Genomic DNA, 11,942 nt, shown 5'->3' on the forward strand with positions numbered 1-11,942 from the left:
TACTCTTCTAATTATATATTATAAATGTATTGATTATAGTTAAATAATATAATATTTGTATGGTAATTATGAATTATATAATATACATTTCAAAATTAAATAAAATGTACTATAAAGTTTTTTTTGTATTTCCAGTAGTTTTTTAAATCCCCAAATAATGTACATAATCATATTTACTTACTCGAAGTCGTTGATCATTTACTGTCCAAACACGAGATGCCAGATCATTAGAAGCTGCAACTATCTGCCCACCAGTACTATCAAACTCAACTGACATAACACCGGCATTACTGCCGATTAACATCCCTTTACATTCAGCTACACCTATAAAAATATAGATGAATTATTTAATTGTAAAACTTATAAATATAAAATGATTTACCTTTGGATACATCCCATAGCTTCACTTTGCGGTCCTCACCACCCGTTGCTACTACTCGATCTACAGGACTCCATTTTACTGCGCTAACAACACCATCATGAGCATCCTAAATAACATTACAAAAATCCATACTTATAAAGGTTGACAAATAACATAACATACAAAACGACAATAAAAAAAAAAAAAAAAAAGTAGAAAAAAAATTATGTTTAATACAATGTTTCATATCGTTAATACAATATTAAAAAATAAAAATAAAACAATACTCGTACCGATTTTATAAGTAAAATGAAATACACAGGAGAATAAAATATGATTTAAAACCAAAGACAAAATAATGAATTTTTTTTTTCAATAATTATTAAGATCAGCACATGGTTAATAAATATTTATAGACCACAGAAGGTATTAACTATATTAATGATACAATGAGTAATATTATGAAAAAATAAAGTAATTACGATCAACCATAATAATAGGTACTTACAAATCGAATAGTAGCTTTACTAGGCATGGCAGATGGAGATGCCATAATTGGACCAACACTATTACTAACAGCTGTAGTTAAGCATTCTGCAGTTACACCACGTGTATCGCTAGCAGCTTCTTTAAGTTCATGTTGCATAATAGCATTTCGTTTTCTGTGAAACAATAAAAGCCCAACAGTAAAATAACTTTTCAAAATAAATATCACTAGTCGAAGTAATATATAGATAAACTGGATATAAATATGTATATAAAAATAAAATAATATTTTAAAAGTATTGTTTGATGCCAATCATTGACATCAGTATTCTTTTGACATTGGCACTATAAAATTATATTTTAAAATGTTATTTTGAATTGATATTCCCATAACATTGGTAGTAGTTTGTAATTTATGTAAAAATTGAAGTACGGTATATCGGAAAATCTTTTTCAACCAATTTCAGCCAGTTCAGTAGTTAAATGATCTCGCAAAAAATAGAATTCAATTCCATCATAAGTCATTGAAAATCGGTATTAACAAAATTGCTAGCTATTTTTAATATTTTGTTGCTATAACATAACAAACTATTTATGTAATGTTATATTACTACTTAATTATATTTTTAAATTAAAATAGGAAAAATAAAAAGTAAACTTAATTTAAAGAGATACACAATAAATAATAAAATATATAAGTATAAATGATTAAATCAGATTAAATTAAAAAACTTGTTCACAAAATTATAAGATAAACAAAAAAAATATTCAAACTATGAATTTTGGAGCTTCGAGTAATGAATTATCATTGCATACAAATTTTAAGATTACAAACCTATTATAATAGGAAACTAAAACGTCGTTCAAATTAATTTAATTAATGGTAAATTATTTTGAATAAAACTAAATTTATTTTAATGTTTAAAAATTTGAAGTATCTACCCCATAAAAGTTAAATTAATAAAAACTATCTAAGTAAGTTAATAGTTCAACTTCAACATGTAAAATCTCAATACCAATAGTTCTGAACTCATTAAATATAAATCTGAAACAATTATTTATTTATAACATTAATTAATCGATTTCGTTAAAATTTAATCTATCAACAGTTATAAAACAATGAAATGCAACAAGTTAGCCTATAGGTAATAAATAGCACGTATGTCCATCGTTTTTTTTGTTAGGTCTGTTCTGTTCAAACATAATTATAGAACTAACGATAGGATGAAAAACTATAAATCAATAATGTACCTTTGATAACTTTAACAAATGAGAAAGCTATAATTTTCAATAATTTACGATAATACATTAACTATGAATCTAATATTAAAATATGAATAGTTAATATTTTTATTTATTAGGTACAAAAAAATTCGATATATGAAAGCGATACAGCATACATAAATAGTAGTAAACATTTCTAAATAGTGAATGTATTTTTTCTTTAATCAGCCAAATAATCAATGGCAACTGAAGATCCATATATTGGCATTACGAAAAGAAGATTAATATTTTCAGATATAATATGAAAAATGTTCAAATATTTTAGCTTTCATTCAAAGACAAACTTTAAACCTTTATAACAGGGCCATATTGAGGTCTGGTGGCGCCCCTGGAAAATGACTGTAATTGCAACAATCAATAAATTATAAAAACATGTAATTTTCTTCAATAATCTGTTATAAAATTGTGATAGATGATTTAAATTTATTTTAATACGATATTACAATGGTACTTGATTTTATTGGGGCAAATTTATCAATGACATCAAATTGAATTGTTTTAACTACATCTTTTTCATATTTCGTGAAAATATTACATGAGTAGAATTGAAATTTGCATCCCTTTAAGAATTACGCCCCTAGCCCATGCCCTCTTGCCCTACACTAAATACGGCCCCGCTCTATAGGATTATAGGAACTTGATATACTATATTTCAAAACTCTAACATCGTCGATTTTTTTAAATGTACTAAAATTTTAAAATGAATATCTGATATAATTATTTTAACTCATATAGTTAAATTAATTAATACTGATTTTTTAAAATAATAATGTCATATATTACATAAATTTTCCAATAATTTACGAAATAACCTTGAAAAAAAAATCTTTATAAAAAAAACCCTAACTTTAAATCTTTTTTAGCACTGGGTTTTCGACTTATATATAACGTCATTTTTTACTTTATTTTAAAATTCAAGAAAAAACGTTGATGAATCAAGTATGACATTTAATTTGTTATTTAAATACATTATTAATAATCAATAAGTAAATTTCTTCCACTCAAAAACTAAAAAATAAAACTAAAATATACTATAACAATTTGATTATGAATACAAATTGTAAGATTCAAAAACAAAAGTGATTAGATCTATCTAAGCAATACTATATGATAAACTTAGACAAAAAATGAGACATTCCAAAAATATTTTCAAAAACGTGTGGAGTATGCGAATTTAATTATTATTAGTAATGAACGATTTTTAAAGATATTGCATAATATATAATGTTCATTTACGTTTGTCTTCCAGTAAATGTTTACCAAAATGATGACCTCAGTTAGGTGCAGTCCCTATTTTTTAGTGAATCCCGACAAAAAATATGTAGTCTGAAACTAGAAGTGTGCACTACGGATTCGAGAAGTCTGTACCTACTAAATACTAATGAATGACACTCCTAAGAATGTGTTTTTAAAGAATCCAGTTTAAGCAAGACAGCTGATGAGGACTTAATTAAATTATTAAATTTTATTATTAAGACTTATTAAATTTTAAGTTATATATTCCACATTAATAAATAATAAATAACTTGTAAATAGTTTTCATTTTTATACCAAACAAAAGTATATTTTCAGTTTAAAAAATAATAACAGATTAGTAGTTACCTAATTATAATATGTAATTTAATTAATAAAAAAGAACTATATGCTATATAAATAATTATTACTGACATTGTACTAAAAAATGTAATCATATGGAAGGGAGTAGAAGGGGTCTCTGTATCATATCATTGTACATTAAAAAATTTGTAGTATGAACTTTTATTAATAATAGGGGCTGGTTAGGTGTCCAATAGAAACCACGATTTTTATTCTTACAAAAATATGACATTCATACTTATGAAATATATAATAAAGCTTGTTCAGTTTTGAAATTAAAACCTTGTAATTTATATATAAATAACACTTACTAGTAGATAATCTATTTAAAAACAATCAAACAACATAAACATTGAACTTTATAGCAAATTGCATTGAAATACAAAAAAAAAGTTAAATAAAGTATGTCATTTGATTATTATTTTCATCGAGAACATGTTCTAACATTATAAGGATATGTCCTTCAAACAAATTAAATATAAGTTAGTGTTTTAGCATGTAGTTCGAACGCTAAAAATATGAAAGCATCATTGTATGAACCATTGTAAACTCTATTCACATTAAAATTGCAGTTTTTATATAATATATGTGCATATAATAAGTTATTATGTTCACCTGGCAAGTATAAAAAAAATACAAATTGCTTTACCTGACAAGATGATCGTTTTCCTCATTCAGTTTTTCGGCGTCCTTAGATTTATAAGTCATTAACCTGTCCACGAGTTCTCTGTTTTCATCCTGAAATGAAAATCGACGACGCGTTAGCTTAGCAAACATTTTGTGATTGTGCAGTGTGTGTGTCAACTAACTGGCATGTTAGTGGGGGCATAATCTCGTGCAATATTATAAATAGACGCGTCTCAAAGCGCTACGGTTTAGGTCTTTAATTGGCATTACTAAGTTTTTTATTTTAATTTTTCAGTTTATAAAACTATTTACAATAAAAGTAAAATCCATAAGATACAAATTGCCTGGAATTCATTCAACATCAATTTTGAGAGAAGTGAAACTTTATAAATTAACAACCAAATAGCAACCAATGTTTATAAAAATGGAGTGCAATATTCTTAAGTATCAAAAACATTGATATCAATATCGATTAAGATAAAATGTAAATTAATAAAAATACGTGTTTTTCATACCATTAGAAAGTATTCTATTATTATACTTTAAACAAAAATAAAACAATACTTTTAAGAATTAATTAAAATAATTGAAATAACCATATAATACATGAATCTAGAATGTAGAAAAGTTGTTTATGATAAATAAGAAAACTAAAATAAATTATAGTTGATAAAATTATAACCACAATTTAAAATAAATTATTAAGTATATCTTTTAATTTTAAATAAATAATATAAATAAAATCACATTTTTTGCACTTGTGTAAGCATATTGTAAAAAAAAATGAAAGAATTTATGAATTGTCAAGTCTTGTAGATTTAAGTGAACTTATTATTTTTATCACTTTTTATAAACTTCTTTAAAATGAAGCAGGATCGTAATTATTTTTAAAAATTGTTTTTACTGAAAACAAATTTCACTTTTATGCATATATTTATTTAAAATTATAAAAAATATATTTAGAAATAGATACAGTTATAAAATTTAATCAAATATTATAAAATAATGAATTATTAATTTATTAATAATATTAATTATATACATATAATTAATAAAAAAAAATGTTATTATTGAAGATAAATAATTAAAAAATATTTGAAAAATTTAAATAATACTCAAAATATAAAATAGTTTAACTATATGATAATTATCATATACAAATTTAAATGTACATATTTAAAGTTCAAATAATCTATTAAATAAAAAATAATTTACTGGGAGAATGATGATTAAAATATTTAAAAATATAGATACCTAATCCTCAAATTAAATATTTATTTATATATAATTCAGAAATAAAAGTATCTAAACCAATTAGTTCAATTTATTTATTGGAAAGTAATCATAATCAATGGAATAAAATAAAATTACAAGATGATAAATAACTTTACAAATTTTTTTATATATATTTTTAATATTGTGAGTGAATTTTAAAGCTGTAGTATATTCCAATGAAACAATAAAAGAATTATATTATTCTTCCCATAACATTTTTCCTTCATAAATTCATTATTGTTACAAACCTTAAAAAGCATAATTTTAAAGAAGAAAAAATAGCTTTTATATATATACTTATTAACTCTTATTGATTAAAAATAAAGTAAAAATATTTTTTTTTGATAAGCAAATCATTTACACAAACTGAACGAAAATTACTTTTGTTTGAATATTATGAAATAAAAATCATTTAGAATACAATTTTTTTTTTTTTTTTTGGAAAGAAAATAATGTAAATAATTCAATATTATTAAAAAGGAGGAATTTAAATTTATGATTCAATGAAAAAATTAAACAATTCCATATATTACAAATAATCATATTATCCATACATTTAAATTAATATCACTTTATAAGTCATTCAACACAGTATTTATTTAATCAAATGTATGTTTATTTACATTAAGCTAAAAATAAGCCAAAAGATTTTCTTAACTAATTTATTTTGGATGATATTTACATTTATTCATCTGAGATGATGACGTAATATCAATATCTAGTACTTTTTCCCATGGTCATCTTTATGTTCGTTTACTAATTTCAAAAAAATATATATTTTATTATGTTATAACTACATTTTCAATTAAATAAAAGTTTTTCTGCCATCAATTATACAATAGTTTATCTGATATTTTTTGATTTCCATTTAACATAATTTACAGAGAAATCATTGAAGATAAAACATTTATAAATTCATATTTCATTATTAAATTGCATACTGTACAAAATACATAATGTGTGATGCTAATTATTTGAATACTATAGTAAATAATACAATACAGAAATTTAATTGGTACTTATAATAGCAGTTATTCACATATCTTATTGTTAATATCCTTATCTAATAAATTTAATTTAAATTATATAAATTATTTATCAACTTATACATTATTACGCATAAAAGGGTGGCCCAAAAGCCTTTGCTTGCCGACTTGGCTTGCACAATTACACACTATTTGTTGTTATTTTTATGAATAAACGATAATTTATAATTTTTTTTTATTGCTTAGAAATAAAAAAAAAATCAGTGAGCAAAGACTTTTGGGCTAACCTGTATATTATATAATATATATATCATATTATTTAAAGGCACAATTTAGGCTTGTTTAGTAACTTAAGATTTAACAATAAAATTTTAAAATGTATTAATTATTATTTAAATTATATGTTTTTAACAATTTTTAACAATACAATAAAAATGTTTAGCAAAGAAAAAGTATATATTCTTCACTTCCAAACTGTCATTTGTAATATTATTTTAAAATTAAAGGTAAAGAAAAAGTAAAATATATTAAAAATGCAGTTCCTTTTAATAATTTGAAAGGATCTATATTATAATAATAATAAGTTATTAATATTTTGTAATATTTATATTTCAAAATTAACATTTCAGATTAAAAATTAATTAAGAAAGGAATGTGTTTGTATATAAATTAATTAAAAAATTACTTGAGATTTGCGTAATTTTTCTTCAAGTTTAGTAAATGCCAATTGTAATGCTTGGTGTTCATCCTTGAGAACTTGATTTAATTGCTTTAACTCAGAGTTATTTTTCTGGTATAATGATATTTCAGCTCGTAAACTAGCAACTAACTTTATATTTTCAGTCAAACTGCAATCATAAAATGTTAAAAATTATTTTTAATATACTACATCATCATAAAAACAGATTTCTACACTATATTAAAAAACAGACATAAAATGTAACATATTAAAATCAAAATATATTTTAGGTTGACAACAAATTTAAAAACACATAAATTGTGTATCACATTTCCAATAATGCATAAAAAAAATACAAATTGCTTTATTTTTTTTTTTTTTAATTTATATCTTTCCCTGTTTATTAAATGAGGAATAATAATGTAAGGCTTCATCTAATGAATCAAGTTCTTGATTTATTATAGTAAAGAAGTCAATGCATCATAAACAAGTATACTAACAATACCATAACTATCCCATTTAAATTACAATTATACAATAAAAAAATATAAAAAAATTAACAGTTTTAGCAATACAATCAGTAAATTAAATAATAAAAATCTAAACGATTTAACAAATAATGTTATTTTCAGAATTTTACCATTATAATATTATTCCCCATGGAATGCCTAAACACTTCCATAAAGAATTCCACTCTCCTATTGGGAAACGTGGGTATTAATCAAAATATTATATAATTCTTAACACAATGTTAATAAGAAATGTGTAATATTATATTTTAGTCGCATTGACCAATATATCTTTTACTGTTGTCACATTATACTATTTTGAAATTTAATTTTTACTTTAGTTAATTATTATGATTATTATGTTATTTTAAATATGCATAGTATAATATATTTTCTTTATACACTTCTAAATGAAATAGCATTTCAATTTATTAGTATGCATATAAATGGATAAATTCAGACAATACAAGATCTCACGTTAATCACAACCCTGACCATGTCAACATTTGATTAATTTAATTACTAGCTTAATTCAAACTTACATTTTTTTGAATTATGAATATAATACATTTATATTGAACATCAGAATAAAAGTAAAATGCAGATTAAATACATTTGAACAATAAAAATACTTGATATTTAATTGTATATTATTAAAAATATAATAGTTCAAATTTAGTTTATAGGTAATAGATATACAGTCTTCTTTTTGGTATTCATCCCTTAAGGTTGGTTTTGCAATTCACTCTCCACTCCTCTTTGTTCTCAGCTACCCCTTTCAGTTCTGTGTAACTTGTTAGTCCAGCCTTGGAGATCATTTGTTTGACAAATGAAGTTCTCGATTCCTTTTACCTTCAATTATCTCTTCTATTATTTTATGGGTTAGTTTATTTTCGTGTCTCAATATATGACCCATCATATTCCATCTTCTTGTTCTGATGACTTTGAATATCTCTCTTCGTTCCTCTATTTCACTGAGTATGTTTTTGTTGGTATGGTGTTCTATCCAACTCACACTCAGCGTCCTTCTCTAGCACCACATTTCGAAGCTTTCGAGTGTTTGTTGTTCTGCCTTATTTAATATCTATGTTTCGCAACCATAGAGTGCCACACTCCATACATAAACTTTTATAAAACATTTTCTCATCTTAATACTCATGTTATTGGAACGGAGCATAACAATTTTTTCTTTTTCATAAATGCTTACTTTGCCTGTGCGATTCTGGATCTTATTTCTATGATGCATCTTACGTCTTGATTGATTAAACTGCCTAGGTATTTATAATGTTCTACTTGTTCAAGCAGCTTGTTCTCCGTTTAGATACTTATTCTACAGATTCATTCTTGTTTTTAGCACATCATAGATATACAGTATTAATATATAATAAAACAAGTAACAATTTCACAGAATCAAAAACCAAAGAAAGAAATGTTTATTTTTAACATAAAAATCAATATCACCAGCATGTAGACATTACAAGAGTTTTATATATATTATATGAATAACCAAAATAAGGAAATCTAAAAAAGTAGAATCTTATACAAGAAAATTGTAAATGTACTAAAAATCATTATTCTACAGAATATATGCAAACTTTTTTTTTTAAATCTCTATGGATAGACTTTATCATTAAAATCAATAAAAAATTAACTTCACAATACTTTTCTGAAAATTAATATTCATTTTTAGAAAGTAAAGTAATTTCTTATAGTTTAAATAAAAACAATATTTCATTGTTAATCACAATAAAATATACAAAACATTAAGCCCAAGAAATGTATATATTAGTATATCAATTAAATAATTTAATATTTGATTATTTAAGATAGAAGTACAAGTTAATAAAGATCTAAAAAAATCTTAATAAGTAACAAAATAATTTCATTAATTTCAACTTAATTACATAAACTATTTGAATTGAAAGTAGAATCTTATTAACAATAAATAAACAACGGTGTCTATTGTTTAATAATTTATAAAATATTTTAGTTTTAAATCAAAATTGTGAATAATATTTATAATTCAATTTAGAAAATAATTGTAAATATGTTTACTACTTGTTACAATTTAAAATCTCAATACTTAAAACTAATATTAAATCAATATAACATGAGTTCTAGTAATACATTTAACACATTATCATTGTGAATGTAAGTACAGAAGAATATTTTATATTTATTGCACTTTATAATAAATAATATTAATATAAATAAAATATAATATTGTAAAAAGAAATAAATCCAAAAATTAAGTCTATAAAATTCTTTAACTTTTTAGAAATTGCTACATAATTATAAAATAATAGTATTCTAAATAAATGTATTCAATTAAGTGTATAAAAAAATATTGTGAAGTGTGTTATTTATATTTGTGTAATTAATAAGTACCACCTAATATAAGTAATAATAAGTAAACAAAAAAAAAGTAAAATATCATTTTTACATTGAAAACACTTTCATTGATTTGCATTGGTCTAAGGACAGACAGCATAACAACAATTCAAATATATATATATATATATATATATATATATATACATGGTGATAATACTAATAAATAATAAAAATAAATTGTACAAATACATAACTATGACAATTATATTCATATGGAACTAGCATTATTCCTAAGTATTTAGAATCAATTGAAAAAATCAAAAAAACAGTTTCACAGTGTAAATACTTAATAATAACAATTAATACTATAGTAAAATCCTTACTATCAATAGAACTATTGATCTGAGAACCAAATAACTGGTAAATAGTATTCAAATAATTTAATACACAATCACCTGATATTTTTACTTGTAATTGCCTGCTCAGTCAATTGTAACTTTGCATTTAAATCTATAATCATCTGGGCGTTTTCTCCACGCCTCCGATGTAATTCAGTCAGCTCTTCTTGTTGCATAAGTAGTTTTTGTTCCAGATTCGATACCTTTTCCGACAACAATAAGTCACCACCAGAATTTCCACGTATCACTTGTGATTCAAGTTGAATGTTTTGTGCTCGTAATAACAATGAGCTGTCGTACAGCTTATTATCTAGAAAATCGAGACGTATAATCGTTCATTATGACAATCACAACACAGCAATGCTAGTTTATACTCACAGTAAGTAATCAGATTCTGAAAGCTAGCCGTCTCCCTGGCATTTCTGCTTTCCAATTGCTGGCGTATTACTGACTTCCAGTCCATGACCAAGCTATTTGCGTCACAATTAACAAATTAAATGAAACCTTTTGCGTGCACGCCAACCCACGACGATCTTTGTGCCAGGCGGCAGACGCTAGATGGTCGACGGGGTCGAGTGAAACGATACATAGCCACTGGGCATAATGCAACGATGGAACGATAAATACTGGAAATCGCGACAGGAAACGGACTCGTATTTCAACAGCAAACAACGCGATATTCTACGTTTTTACACCGCTGTCGCAATATCGCCGTTAACGTAAATAATATTTCCGATGCAATTACCCTAGTTGAGTAACGATAGATATTCTGAAAACTTCGTTATTCCACGACCATCATTTACGGATTGCACGGGCCTAACGTACACAGAGAATAATATTTACTAAAAGATAATATTTCAAAAAATAATGATAAAATCCGTTCGGCTTCGCGGTATACAAGCTATAGGTAAGATGACAACCCGGACCGTGCGTGGGTCGTCACCTATGCTCTCACACCGCCCGCCGTACAGTCGCAACGTATCTGTCTGGGACAAACGACTTGAGCGTACCTATCGCTTGTGACCGCTTGTATCACGATGATCACGCGCAATGTTATCAAATAACGTGTTGTAAATTAATCCACAACCACATAAATATTATTATTATTTATTTACGTATTATTACGACATGCCCACGTACGAAACTCTTCGTGCAAAGTTTGCAAAAATAATTATCCCACTCCTGTACAAAGTTCAGGCATTACCGTTATCGACACATAAACCGTTATTTATTAAATACTCCTTTACGATAACGTTTTTTCCCGCGTCAAATACATAGGCGGATATCAGGCGGGGGGGCTTGAGGGGCTTAGACCCTCCTCCCAAATATTTTAATAGCACCCCCAAAATCGAAACTTTGTTAGAAATTTTATTCGTTGTTTTTATAATTTATTTATCATTATCTGTT

General features: G+C 24.6%; 1 protein-coding gene across 1 annotated transcript in view; it reads right to left on the reverse strand.

Moving 5' to 3' along the window:
* The window catches only part of LOC112687576 (autophagy-related protein 16-1), a 179,411-nt gene extending 168,018 nt beyond the window's left edge, over nucleotides 1-11,393 (reverse strand). Inside the window, exons 1-7 of the mRNA XM_025560328.1 lie at nucleotides 10,914-11,393; nucleotides 10,593-10,845; nucleotides 7,301-7,463; nucleotides 4,377-4,465; nucleotides 870-1,023; nucleotides 383-488; nucleotides 182-324 (exon numbers count right to left, since the gene is read on the reverse strand). Coding sequence (XP_025416113.1) covers nucleotides 182-324; nucleotides 383-488; nucleotides 870-1,023; nucleotides 4,377-4,465; nucleotides 7,301-7,463; nucleotides 10,593-10,845; nucleotides 10,914-10,998 — 993 coding nt within the window. The 5' untranslated portion in view covers nucleotides 10,999-11,393. The remainder of the gene's footprint in view (nucleotides 1-181; nucleotides 325-382; nucleotides 489-869; nucleotides 1,024-4,376; nucleotides 4,466-7,300; nucleotides 7,464-10,592; nucleotides 10,846-10,913) is intronic.
* Nucleotides 11,394-11,942: the final 549 nt, after the last annotated feature.

The sequence above is a fragment of the Sipha flava genome, unplaced genomic scaffold, assembly GCF_003268045.1.
Source record: "Sipha flava isolate LNK unplaced genomic scaffold, YSA_version1 35a_pilon_pilon, whole genome shotgun sequence".
Taxonomy (NCBI): domain Eukaryota; kingdom Metazoa; phylum Arthropoda; class Insecta; order Hemiptera; family Aphididae; genus Sipha; species Sipha flava.